The 15,382-nt window shown below is 32.4% G+C and overlaps 1 protein-coding gene across 3 annotated transcripts in view; it reads left to right on the top strand.

The window, feature by feature from the left end:
• Positions 1-15,382, top strand: part of LOC136975639 (uncharacterized) — a 247,966-nt gene that overhangs the window by 101,564 nt on the left and 131,020 nt on the right. For all 3 annotated transcript variants that reach the window (XM_067270713.1, XM_067270715.1, XM_067270714.1), the window contains exon 10: positions 14,357-14,427. In XM_067270713.1, coding sequence (XP_067126814.1) covers positions 14,357-14,427 — 71 coding nt within the window. The remainder of the gene's footprint in view (positions 1-14,356; positions 14,428-15,382) is intronic.

Here is a 15,382-nt window from a genome sequence, read left to right on the forward strand (position 1 = left end):
TAAAGTTGAATTAAAACTTGCTGGTTTTAAAATTAATATTAATAGTTTTGTGTGTTGATGCTCTCCTATGACGAGCTGTTTAAAATAAAACTTTACCACTTGTTGTCAAATTTTTTATTTGACTCCCTTTTTTTTTATTTTTTTGGTATTATTTTCTTTATATAGAAAACATTTTTTGAAACAAGTTTTTGTGAGGAATTTGGACTAGTTGCAGAGTCTCACATATGTATCAATACATTTACATTTAATTTACATTGAGACAGCAGTGCAGTGCTCTCATAAGCTCAAACAAGCTGCCTCATGTAACAGTATACTCTTATTTGTATACTGTATGTAATTCTCAATAAAAATTCAGCAATAAAAATTAAAATAAAATAGATATAGTTTTCTTAACTCAATAAATTTTATAAAATTTGATGTTTTAGTATAAATATACTAAAATGATAAAAATTTAAAAATTTCATTCGATTTATTTTGTTTAAAAATGTACTTGAAACGTCTTTTGACTTTTTCTATACATAAAATGATTTTATAAAAAATGAAGGTAATAAATTTAGAAATTCTCTATGAAAAATATTTATTGACTGTTCTAAATACTTTTATGGTAATTAGTTATCAAGTGTTTAAGCTAATATTTATTTAAATGCAGTAAAAAGTAATGCTTTTAGATTAAATAATACAACTATATACAGGGTTAAGTTTTTGTTCTGATATTGTTTAATACACTTTTTAATCTACAAGTCAACTGTTATTATTTCAGACTTACCAAATGTTCAGTAATGAGGACAAATGAATTAATTTAGAGAAACAGCTTTAGATCCAAATTATTGCTGTAATATATCAGGCTATTTTTCTGCTACTATTAATAATTAAATTTTAAGTAATTTGGTATTAGAGACAGGTGCTAGGCACCATCTCTTACAAATTTAATAATTATAATAAATGAATATTTATTAAATAATTGTCGGAACGTAGTGACGACTAATACTTGACTTCGTGCATTCCTTGTCAACAAAATAACTCTGGAATGAGTTGTCCGATCTTAATGAAATTTTCTAGGACGACTCATCATCACTCAAGGATGAACTGATTAAAATTTCAACTCTCAAAAATGATCCGTTTTTGTAGAACTGGAGATAGGGGGTTTTTCTTCAGTATGGATCATTTTTGAGAGTTGAAATTTTAATCAGTTCGTCCTTGAGTGAATGTGAGTCGTCGTAGAAAATTTCATCAAGATCGGACAACTCATTATAGAGTTATAATGTTGACAAAGAATGCATGAAGTCAAGTGTTAGTCGCTTCCCGCACATGCGTGTAGAAGCGTCATCTAGTGGTCGGAAAATATGACGAGCATTAAAACGGTAATTTTGAAAGGTAAATGTTATCGCTAACTAGATACACAACAAATATAAAGAATATTTATAGAATAATAAGTTTAAACAAGTCTTCTTTTTAAAACGTGGAGCAGCAGCAATCAATATTGATGGCTTTATGATCCGTTCTCTCCTTCGTCTTCCTATCATTAGTATGAAATTTCGATCGATAAATGGAGATGCTGCACAGAGATTCCAGATTGAGATGAAGTCACTCAAATTCATCATCATCGATGAAATGTCAATGATTGGTGCAAGAATGCTTTACATGATCGAGAGAAGATTGAGGGAGATAAATCCCGAGAAAGATGAGCCATTTGGTAGATTCTTTGTCTATTTATTTGGTGATTTTCGTCAGCTTCTTTCTGTTAAAGATACTCCTCTCTACTCGAGTGTTTTTTACAATGTAATGTTTCAACAAGGTAGATTCGCATTTGATTCTTTTGAGAAGTTCATTGAACTTAGTAATTCTCATAGACAAAATAGCGCAGATTGTTCCTCCACAGATATCTTACAACATCTAGCTTCGGGTGATTTCTCTGATACAGATCTGAACATTCTGACGACAAGAAATCGAGCTTATTATCCAGAGATGAACTCGATCAGTTCCAAACGGCAATAGAGCTATATCCAACAAACGAGCAAGTTAAACAAAGCAACGAAGACTACTTGCAGTCAACTGGATGCCGTCTTGCTTATATAGCATCTGAAAACACTCCAAATATTGCCCCGCCTTTGTCCAAAGATGACTCAGCTCTTGGTCTCTCCAAGTATTTGTATCTCTCAGTTAATGCCAGAATCATGCTGAGAGTCAACTTATGGGTGCAAGGAAGTCTCGTCAATGGTTCACTAGGAACTATACGCTACATTATATATGCTCCTAATGCTCGCCCTTCAGCTCTATCTCTGTTTATTTTAGTGGAATTCGATAGCTATCGGGGACCTTTCATCTATGGTATTCTGTTTTCAATAATCACCATAATACGCTCTTCGAACGATGGCAGTATATTGCGATCTTGTAGACAGTTTCCTCTTACCTTAGCATACTCGATGACTATACATAAATCACAGGGATTAACTCTTCCGAAAGTCAAAATAGATATAGGGAAAAAAAGACAGCTATCGGTTTTACCTATGTTACATTGAGTCGAGTGAAAAAAATAACTGACTCAGTATTTTTAAAGAGTTACAATAAATATTGCTACGAGTCAAACTGTAAGTCCGAGGCCCGTAGTGAAAGACAGAATTTTGTGAGACGTTGGCATAGCGATTAATTAATGGCTTATTTTGACCTTATATTTGTACCTTTAAATGATCCAATAGAAATCAAATATATTGTTGAGAACAAATGGTTCTGTGTTTTTTTCTCTCCTCATAATCTAGAAAATAAAGGTGCGAGCAGCTTCGTTCCGACTACACACTGATGCAGCATTACTTAAAATAATAATCGGATTGAGTGGTCGGAGTATCGACCGTCTTATAGAAATTTACAATATTTTGTATTATGTTTTATTTAAAAAGCAAAAGTTACCTTCCGAGTTAGAAGCACAATCTAAGTTGACTTTTTCTTTAAATTTTCGACTCGATTCAAAGGTAGTTTTTGTAAGCAGTTTTCAACAAACTTTAATAAATGTTTTCTATTTGTGAAAATTTCTACGTAATTCTGTGGTAATTTTAATATATAGGCTATATTTACGCAGCATTACGAATTTGATTTTGGAGGTTGCAGAACGCATTAAACTAGTTTAGAATATTCTGGAAGAAAAGAATTGACCTGGAGCTAGACTTGAACTTGTAGCTCTTACTTACTGTGTGGATGCATTGCCAGTTATACTACCTGGGCACTGAGCAATTTCTTGCTTCCAGATATATTTAATTTTCAATATAATCATCCACGGTTATTCATTGGCCATGGATGATTATATTGATTATATTATCCTAATTAACTTATTAGGATAAGCTAATAAGTTATTAGCTTATCCTTATGCATGCTTGAATCCATGCATAAGGATAAGCTCATACCAGGTGATAAGCTGTGATAAACAGTCGCCGGGGATGACACTTATGCCCACAGCCTTAATCACCCATCATGGCACTCAACTGGCTATCGCTTTACCCCAGCATGGTGTATATATACATAAGTGTATGGTATATGTAGTATATGTAGCAGAAAAATAGTTTGATATATTACAGCAATCTTTTGACTCTAATAACATTGGGTTTTGAGATGTCTATGCTTTATTTTCCAGTATATCTTTGTCTCCTCTTTGGCTGGAATTTACGTAGAAATACACTGAATGTTCATCTGTACCGAAATACCATCATAATTGTTTTATTTATTGAATGTGTAACTTTCATTACTAATCATGTCACCAATTTAAAATAGCAAAACTCTCAAATTTGAACTAGAACTTTGAGGACATTTCAATCCAGTTTTAAAAACCTCAATGTAAAAACCATTAAATCACATAAATACCTTGATTATAGTCCAGTTATTCAATCTCCATTTTTATATAGCTTCACAAATCTAGAAAGTCTCTTCTTTGTTTTCACTCTACTCCTTACCATAAATCACACCTCTATACAAACGTTGTATCTTATGCTCTCTCTTGGTCATTATTGAGACTCAAGGTTGATATATTCTTAATCCAACATTTTCATTTATCCTTTTATCTCCTCATATTTTTGAAATTTCAATATGTTGCAAACAACCTTCTTTCATGCAGATTTTCCTCAGAAGCTGGAAAATACTATAAATACTCAGTCACTTTCTGTACTGGTTCCAGCAGCTACATTTACTGAAAAAAACAAACATTTTTGATCACTTTCAGAGATATTTGTCTGGTTATTATATGTTTACATACATTGAATGACAGTTGTGTAGAAAACTTTAAATGGATCACCAGCATTAAATGGATCTTGAATCCACGCAAATTTATCAATATTATCATTTTGAAAATACTTCTCATACCAGGTGATAAGCTGTGATAAAAGGTTTTCAAAAATTGATTTAATACCTCAAGAAAAATCAACTCCAATGGAGGTCAAAAACTGTTGCAACAATGCGATACACTCTTTTCATTTGTCTTCATTTATTTTTCTTTTCCATAGTTTTAATTTTTTTATGAAAGCTAAAATTTTCTCAATCGACTTTAAAAGGTGCATGTTGCTTCCCTGCAAGGAGAGATTCAGAGCATTCAGCTTTTCAATAATATGACATAAATATGCTATTTTACCAAAAAAATTTTTATTCCCAAAATTTTTGGCATACTTGTGGTCTTCCTCTTTAAGAAAAATATAAATTTCCTGATGTAGTTCAAATGTATAAGACAAAACATTACCACAAGAGAGCCATTGTGAAGTGCTGTGGTACAAAAATGACATGTGCTCGGATCCCATATTTTCACGTAGTTTTTTGAAAAGTCTTCCCTTCAAAGGCCAAGTTTTTATAAAGTTTACTGTATTTACTACATATTCTGTGACCTTGTTCAATGTAGGAGTTAGATATTTTGATGCGAGTGCTTCCCAGTGAATAGTGCAATGGGTCCACAGTACATTGGTGTCTTTGCTTTGAAAAGGTGCTTGCAATTCTCCATAACACCTGAACATAGAATGAGCACCATCAGTACAGATACCAATGCATTTGGTCCACTCCAAATTATTTTTGGATATAAAAATATCAAGGATTGCAAACATGTCATGAGCCTTAGCACTATCAGTGATACTTTTGCAAAAGAGTCTTTTACAATCTTATTATTATCTATAAACTGTACATTGCAAATCAAGTAAGCATCTTTATTATTATCTGTGTCTTCATCCATCAGCAACCCAAATTCCTTCCTTTTATTTTTTAAATTAACTGAACATTGGAAATCCTTTACTACGTGCTGTATTCTGTGACTGATGGTGTTATTGGACAAAGGCACTTTTGATAGCTGCTTTCCCGCAGACTCACCAATCATAATTTTTGCCATATCTAAAGCAGTTGGTAGAATGAGTTTTTCTGTGATGGTATGAGGCTTTTTACATTTTGCAATTCTATGTGCCACCTTTATTAGAGTTAATGATTTGCACCAGGTCTGCTAGATGTCGCATCTTATCACATTGAATTGAAAGTGGAAGTAAAATTATAAAAATTTTATAATATAATATTTTGTGGTGCCTTTGTGAGGAAGCCATGGCTCCCTATGGCACTGCAGCATACACTTTGGAAACTGCTGAGTTATGGGGTACAATGGGGGTTTGTCTCCAAAGTCCAGTGGTATATAGGGTCAAAAATGGTGCTATCAGAACATGAAAATATTGATATTTACTCTATGGTAATTTTTGATAATTCATATTGTTGTTGAATAAAGTAAACATAAACATATAGGTCGGGAAGGCAAGCATACAAACAGTGAAATTGTCATCAGTATGCATATTTACAGCTCTTTATTGTCAAACTGACCACACATGTACAGTACAGTAAATGGCTGAAATAGCTACTGATAAAAAGCTGATAACCAATCCAGCTGTATACATGTGTGCATCCATTGCAGTTGGCCATTATAATATATGACAATGGTTAGTATTGTGAAATATGATAGTGTTTCTGTTGGCCCACTAACAAAAGAAAATGGCCAGACATTTGGGTTTCTGATTTGAACAAAACTTGCTGAGCACGTAGCCCAAATGTCTGGCTTACATGCTCAGCAATACCTTACAAGGAGAGGTTCTTGTAAGGTAAACAGATAACAAAACAAACATGCTGTAGGTATGAAAAAGGAATTAATTTAATTACATGTGATTTTCTATAACAGGTACTGTTTTGTTCAGTACCCCTGATTCTAATCAATAAGCACAAGCGGAAGTCAAGCACATGCAGTGAAGGTCAGTTGTACCTGTTATAAAAGCAGTTTGAAATGGACTGTTTTGTTCTGCAGTGTGTCTGGTGAGAAAAATGATCAACAGGGGCAAGTTTTAGGGCTCTAAGCTAACATTACTTATTGCTGCTCACTGTTCTAGCAGTGCATGCATTGCTGATACAATGTGATGCACTTATGGCTAGACTTTTTTTTATTGTAGTAATGTGAAATTATGGTCATTCCATATTGGAAATTACAATTTTATCTTTCATTTATGTAATTTTTTCCATCTCAGGTTTCTTATGTTTATTTTTTGAAAATTGATATAAAGAGAAAAAATAAGCATATCAGAAGATTAACAATAAAATGCAGTAAAACCTTCATTAATGGACACTCCCAAATAGTATAGACCTATACTTAATGGATATTTTTATATTTCCAGACCCTTCAAATAGGACATCTATAATATTTATCTTTAAATAGTGGACACTCTAAATAACAGATTTTGTCGTCCATAACCAAATCTTACAAAAACACAATGTCCTGCCTTCAATATTCTGAAAGAATCAATTATGTATGAAATATTTTAAGATGAAAACAAAGAATTGGTTTAAATACTCTTTCAGACGACTAATTTTGATTGTAGACATCAAATAAAGACAGGCTTAAAGTAGGAATAAGGAAGGAGGATGGGTTATAAGAAGTTGAACCAATTGTAACGATGGTGGACTGCACGCCGATCTCTTTCATAAGCAAGAAACGAGAAAATTCACATCCAGGCATTAAGTGTTAACGAATATCGCTATAATCACTAGCTCTTTCGACAAAACTATTTTCGTCTTCCTCAGGTGGATAAAAACGGATAAAATCCTCTTTCGAATCAAAAAATTTTCGAAATGCAAAAACCGCTTTAGAACTTTGGAACACACTCACCGATGGAACAGAGCGAGAAGAAATTTAAATGTGCGCGCGTGGTGACCTAGCGCATGTGCTATAAATTACTGAAATTGGAGCTAGAGGTGTTGTTTTAATGTTATATAAGTTAACCCACATAACAGGCAAATCAAGCGTGGGCGTGTTGCACGGATTTAGTGCAGCGGTAAGAAAGGCCTCCCAAATAAACACGACGCTCCTGTTATTACAATGCCTGAGCATCATCACCTGGTCCCATAGCGGGGTGTATGGATGCTGTAACACCATTCTTGCTAGTTCGGTGTCTGCTTTGCCTGCCCTGATGGAAAATTGGTATTCGGAAATACGACAGGCCAACATTCTGGTTGTTGCGCCAATGTAGTGGGTGTGAATACCGGAAGCAGTATTTTCCAATGGGATGGAGTAAACTCCAGACCTCTCTAGTACGTGAGGTAGCACCCACTACGTTGGCGCGACAACCAGAATGTTGGCCTGTCGTATTTCCGAACACCAACTTTCCATCAGGGCAGGCAAAGCAGACACCAAACTAGCAAGAATGGTGTTACAGCACCCATACACCCCGCTATGGGACCAGGTGATGATGCTCAGGCATTGTAATAACAGGAGCGTCGTGTTTATTTGGGAGGCCTTTCTTACCGCTGCACTAAATCCGTGCAACACGCCCACGCTTGATTTGCCTGTTATGTGGGTTAACTTATATAACATTAAAACAACACCTCTAGCTCCACATTTCAGTAATTTATAGCACATGCGCTACGTCACCACGTGCGCACATTTAAATTTCTTCTCGCTCTGTTCCATCGGTGAGTGTGTTCCAAAGTTCTAAAGCGGTTTTTGCATTTCGAAAATTTTTTGATTCGAAAGAGGATTTTATCCGTTTTTATCCACCCGAGGAAGACGAAAATAGTATCGTCGAAAGCGCTAGTGATTATAGCGATATTCGTTAACACTTAACGCCTGGATGTGAATTTTCTCGTTTCTTGCTTAAGTTGAACCAATACTCTTTATCTGTTAGACAAGTTTAATCTGGTTAAGTTGTCAATCACTAGGGTTACCAAACGTCCTACTTTGGGAGGACATGTCCTACAATTTGACCTTCAGTCCTCAGTCCTTCCTTTTTTAAACAAAGACAGGAAATGTCCTACTTTTGGAGGTGATCCATGTGTCATTACTATACTTTTGTATAACTTCATAAATGACAGAATTAAAATTTAACTTAATAGTTAAAATTTGAATACTTAATGTAAAATGTTCATTACCATGTTAGTTATTGGTTTTTTATTTGATTTGTGGCGGTTTGACATACTTCTGTTCAGACTTTCACCTCACTGCATGCTCTGAACGGTCAGTGTAACTGTAACCCTTGTATATATTTCTGTAAAATGAACTCGTGACAATGACCGTTGGACTCCTTAGCTGTCCAGTATTATTCCTCCAGCACAACGACGACACTACTCGTGGATGTAATCAGTGACCGACTTAACCGACTATCTCCTCAAGAGGTACGGCTCAGTGGCCTTCTCAGATTCCACTGTGAAATGATGTGTTCAGCTGCAAGTGAAGTGCAGAAGTAAGCTGAAATTTAATTTTTTTATTCCCATCACTCGTTAAAACTTTAATTCAAAGTATTTATTATCTTAGAATCAGAATGAGTAGCAAGTGAAAATGTAAATTTAATGAAAAATTTCAAAAAAGCATTAAAATGTTTAAAGCTACTAACGAGGATGATGAAGCATTTTGTCCAATTTGTAACCTAACTCTGAATATTGCTTATAAAGGGAAGACATCGTTAGAGCAACATTTAGAAACAGATCATCATAAGAAAAATATTACATCAACTGGAAGTAATGTTCGGATTGAGAAATTTATTGCACCACACAATTCCAAATTAGAGGAGAGGGTAGCTGCTACTGAATTAACATTAGCTTACCACACAGCCATACATCATTTCAGCTTTAAGTCTGTAGATTGCACAAATAAATTGAACTCCAAAATTTTCAATGACTTGATGGTAGCAACCCGAATTTCTTCTGCTGGAACCAAGACAGAAGCTTTAATCAAAGGTGTTTTGGCACCCTATTCATTAGAAAAGACATTAGAAGAGTTAGAAAATATTCCATTCATAGGAATTGCAACTGATGGTAGCAATCACAAAGATGCAAAGATATTTCCAGTTATAATTCATTATTTTAATCACAAAACTATTGGAATTGAACATAAACTTGTCTAGATGACATCAGTCTCAAACGAAAAAGCAGCTACCATTAAGGACTTGGTAACAAAAACACAGAAAAATTAATTGTCGCAAAAATGTGTTGCTTTTGGGGGAGACGACTGCAACCCAAATTTTGGGTCATGTGGACATGTCAGAAAAAATAACATGTTTGCATTGCTAAGACAAGACATTAAGCATTTAGAAGGTAGCAGATGTACCAGTACAGTGTATATTTTAAATAATTGTATTCAACATGCTGTGGATTCTTTACCCATTGACATTGAGAGCATTTTTGTAAAGATTTTTAAACACTTTTCTATTTATACTGTCCGGGTTGAAAAGTTAAAAGAATTTTGTTCTTTTGTCGAAGTTCAATATAAGCAAATTCTTAATCATTCCAAGACCCATTGGTTATCCTTATATCCAGTAATCGCACGAGTATTGTATGAGCCACTAAAAAGTTATTTCTTAACTATTGAGAAGCCTCCAGTTGTGCTTAAATCATTCTTTGAAAACTCATTAAATGAAGCATATCTAATGTTTGTACATTCATTAGCCTACAGTTTTCACCAAAGTTTTTTAAAAATGGAAAAAGAATCTAATTATGTTATAGAAACAATGTCTATTTTGGAAGAAGTTTCTGATATTTTAAAAGTTTGGTTAGAAACAAATTTTCTCCTATTGACAGTGAATAAAATTCCAAAGAAAAATGCAGAATTGGAAAACAAATGCCAAAATATAAAAAGAAATTGCTTGATTATGTATCAGACTGGACTGGACTATACTTAAATCATTGGACTGTTCAATTTTTGCCATTCAAAGTTTTCAATTGGATGTCACTTACAAAAATCCCTGTCTGGGAGAATGTTATGGAAAGTATTGAATATATATTTCAAATGAAAGGAATATTGCAGTTGACGAATCAAAGTGTGTAAATCAGTATAGTTCTTTGAAAAATTATTTAAAAGAAAATTCTAATTTAAATGAAAAATCAGTAAGTGAAAAATGGCTTGATTTTTTTCAGGCAACAGACAATCCAGAATTACTTTCTGAATTGCTTAAAATTTACCAATATATGTTTTCAATTCCCGGACACAATGCCACCACTGAAAGAGTATTTAGTCTGGTGGAATCTCAGTGGACAGATGAATGAAACAGAATGGCAATTGAAACAGTAAAAAGTCTGGTTATGGTGAAATTCAACTTTAACAATCGTAATTGTTTAGAATTTTAGGATGAAATCTTAAGAAACAAACAACTGCTAAACAGAGTCAACACATCAGAAAAATATGATTTTGCGCAGCAACCTTAATTAAAACAAACAATTAAGTGTCTATTTCATTGGCATTTGTATTTGTAAAGGTTCCATAAAAATTACTTTTTTTTTACAAAAATTTTTGTCCTTCCATGTGTCCTACTTTTTGACTTTTTCCTACAGGAATTGTCCTCCTTTCACATCTGGTTATTTGGTAACCCTATCAATCACCATTTATCGTTACACATATTAATGTCATTAAACTTCTGTTTTATTGTTGGAATTAAGCTTATGATACCAAAAAACTATAAACTTTACTGAAGTTATTCATTTATTTGACAAGAACTGTAGTATAGTAGTAACGAAAAAGAAACTTGAGATCTTAAACAACATTGTAAATGTGAGAAAAATGGATATCTTCCTACACTTTAAAGTGGTTGGCAAATCACTTTTGTAACACAACCTTTTGAACTTTCTCCAAATGAACACTGTTGTTTTAATTGTTTTAACAGCTTTGTGGTGGCTGGCAAAAGTGTAATTTTTAATAAATTGGTTACTGAAAAAAGCAAAAATGCTAGAAGAGTTATTCCTATGTGAGTAGTAGTCAAATGAGTAGCACTAATCACAAAATTCTCATAGGATAACATGTATGTCCCACTCTAATCACAAATTTTTAACTAAATAATTTTTAGATCGATATGTCCAACTCTAATCATAAAATTCTCATAAGATAACATGTATGTCCCACTCTAATCACAAATTTTTAACTAAATAATTTTTAGATCGATATGTCCAACTCTAATCATAAAATTCTCATAAGATAACATGTATGTCCCACTCTAATCACAAATTTTTAACTAAATAATTTTTAGATCGATATGTCCAACTCTAATCATAAAATTCTCATAAGATAACATGTATGTCCCACTCTAATCACAAATTTTTAACTAAATAATTTTTAGATCGATATGTCCAACTCTAATCATAAAATTCTCATAAGATAACATGTATGTCCCACTCTAATCACAAATTTTTAACTAAATAATTTTTAGATCGATATGTCCAACTCTAATCATAAAATTCTCATAAGATAACATGTATGTCCCACTCTAATCACAAATTTTTAACTAAATAATTTTTAGATCGATATGTCCAACTCTAATCATAAAATTCTCATAAGATAACATGTATGTCCCACTCTAATCACAAATTTTTAACTAAATAATTTTTAGATCGATATGTCCAACTCTAATCATAAAATTCTCATAAGATAACATGTATGTCCCACTCTAATCACAAATTTTTAACTAAATAATTTTTAGATCGATATGTCCAACTCTAATCATAAAATTCTCATAAGATAACATGTATGTCCCACTCTAATCACAAATTTTTAACTAAATAATTTTTAGATCGATATGTCCAACTCTAATCATAAAATTCTCATAAGATAACATGTATGTCCCACTCTAATCACAAATTTTTAACTAAATAATTTTTAGATCGATATGTCCAACTCTAATCATAAAATTCTCATAAGATAACATGTATGTCCCACTCTAATCACAAATTTTTAACTAAATAATTTTTAGATCGATATGTCCAACTCTAATCATAAAATTCTCATAAGATAACATGTATGTCCCACTCTAATCACAAATTTTTAACTAAATAATTTTTAGATCGATATGTCCAACTCTAATCATAAAATTCTCATAAGATAACATGTATGTCCCACTCTAATCACAAATTTTTAACTAAATAATTTTTAGATCGATATGTCCAACTCTAATCATAAAATTTACTTAATAATTTGTGATTAGAGTGGGACATACATGTTATCTTATGAGAATTTTATGATTAGAGTTGGACATATCGATCTAAAAATTATTTAGTTAAAAATTTGTGATTATATAGATCTAAAAATTATTTAGGTTAGCAAAAATTATTTATTCGACAAATTTGTGATTAGAATGTGTCATACATGTTATCCTACGGGAATTTTTTGTGATTAGTGCTACTCATACATGTTATCCTATGAGAATTTTGTGATTAGTGCTACTCATTTGACTACTACTTACGTGATAACCGCAAAGCAGACAAATCTTTGTATCAATTTTTATTAGTGGCTTAGATCATAAATGTCATTATAAATGTAACAATTTCGAATATATTTCCCGTGCCTTGAAGTGGATAGCAAATTTCTTTTGTAACTCAACATTTGAATGAGTTTCATTCAAAATGAGATTTTTGCAGCTGAAAAAATAAGTAATACATTGTATATATATTTTAATTATGTATGCTACATATACTTTTTGGTATATTCAAATTTTTAATGAAAATTTGATATTTTTGTATTCCATTGTATTATTCACTAGGTATACCTCGCCTTATGTCGGTAATTGGTTCCAGGAGAGGCGACGTAAGTTAAAATTACTTGTGTAGTACGGTGGAAAATGCCAATAATGAGCACTTAAAGACCACTAAATAAGACGATAACACAGAAACACAGATGTTTTCATGTTTCATTCTCTAGGATTTATGATGATTATATTAACATTTACTGTAAATGTACATATTTTAATATGATTTTATGTGCTTTTAACGCTTTTCTAGTGATATTACAACTTCAATATTTGTGCCGGACAGATGTAAAGTCGACTAAAATGACTTAAACTTGATTTTTATTTTTCCATATACTTTTTTGACAAAGGATGTATAATCGAGAATGACGTAACTTGAAGTATACCTGTATATGATGACCAGGTTAAGATACAGTATAGCTGCCAACATGTATCTTTGAATAGTGGACAAACTTCTCAGTCTCAGTGGTGTTTGCTTTTTGAAGATTATTTTTATTTTAAATATCATAAGTCACTTCCTTGTAAATTATTTCAAGTTTCACAGATTGACAGCAGCTTTGTTTGTAATTAGAGAGGGGTAGGGTTGTGTGTTGAGGTCAGAGTATTAAAACTTTGTTACATTTGCAAGAGGGTGTGAAGAGAGAACAAACTGTCACACCCAATTCTAAAGTGGATTTTAAACAGGTACACTCATCAACTTTTCTCAAACTCATGCATAATTTAGTTGCATCTTGTTTAGCCATAATTAGTCTAATCTCCTACCTTCATTCATGTTTAAGTTATGGGTCTAGTTCACTTTATTTATAACCTATTGTATATAGTGAAATGAGGATATTAAAAATTATTTTAAAATGTGTTATAAATTTTATTGACTTTAAAAAATATAAAAATGATAAATTATCATTAACAAACACAATGTTTTATTTCTGGAATTAAATCATGTATCTTCTTTTATCAATATATAATTTTTTTTTTTTTACAATATAAAATTTCATTATATTCTGATATTTTTATATTTAAACTCTTATTTTGATTGCTTTTATTTAACTTACTTTGTATGAAGTTTTAAAATTTTATTCAGTTCTAATTAAGACAGAAGGCTGACACTCTTAGGACATGCCTAAATCTAATGAAAATGCTTTTTGATGGTGTTTTATGGAGTGGTCTCACCCCTACCATTTTCCTTATTTAATAAATGTAACAAAATGCTGAATTTAACTATGATGTGTATGTGTAAATGCATTGTAGAGATGTTTATGGTGAGGATGGTACCACTTCTCCATTCTCCACCTGCAATCTTGAAAAACATGACCAATAAAAACATTTGTTTTTTTTAATTTTTTAAAATATATGAAATTATTTATTTTTAATAGGAAAAGAAATTATCAGTACAGGACAATGATGCTTATCTTCAACAATATGCATCTCAAACAGAAGAAATAAGGTTAGATTGACTAATTTAATTTTTATCATTATATGAGGTCTGTTCAAAAAGTAACTGAACTTTACTTTTTTAATTATTATTCTTCAAGTTACAGATTATTGGTCCTTGTTTTCTTCAAAGTACTCCCCTCCCCTATTTACACACTTATCCCAGCAGTGTTTCCACTTTGCAAAGCAGCCCTGGTAAGCTTGTTTTGGACTGTCCTTCAATGCTTGTGACAAATTTGTTTTAATGTTATCAGTTGTGTCAAAATGGCATTTCTTGATTTTAATTTTGGAAACAAGAGCCAGGTTTGGTGAGTATGGAGTCTGGAGAGGACAGTCATTTGATTTTTGGCACAAAACTGGCAAATGGACAAGGTTGAGTGAGCAGGTGCCTTGTCATGGTGAAGGAACCACAAGTCATCTCACCACAACTCTGATTTGTTTTTGCAAATTTTTATCGTGCAATTGTTTCAAAACACCTGCGTAGTATTGACAGCTGACTGTTTGACCTTAAGGCAAAAATTTAAAGCACACAACTCTGATTTTCTGAATGTGAGTGTCATCAGTTGAGGTCAAAGGGTTTTCCTGGTCGAGGGTCATCTTCAACTAATTGACAACCACTTTTGAATCAGGTAAACCATTCATAAAACTGCATATGATTTAAAGCATTGCCTCCATAAGCTTGATTTAAAAGTTGAAATGTTTCTGTAAAGTTTTCACCAATTTCACACAAAACTTCACATTGCATCATTGCTCCTGTAAATCACACATTGCAAAAATTTCCATGAACACTGAAATACCTTTCACTCAAAAAACAATAATGCTGGGATGAGAGGAGATATCAACAATCCGAACAGTGTTGTCAACTTCATGACACTAGAACACTCTGTTTTTATTCAATTCAAAAAGTTCAGTTATTTTTTGAACAGACCTCATACTTTAAGAGATTTTTTTCTGGTTTTCAATTAAAT

Source organism: Centruroides vittatus, unplaced genomic scaffold (genome assembly GCF_030686945.1).
Source record: "Centruroides vittatus isolate TY-2023 unplaced genomic scaffold, ASM3068694v2 contig_377, whole genome shotgun sequence".
Taxonomy (NCBI): Eukaryota; Metazoa; Arthropoda; class Arachnida; order Scorpiones; family Buthidae; genus Centruroides; species Centruroides vittatus.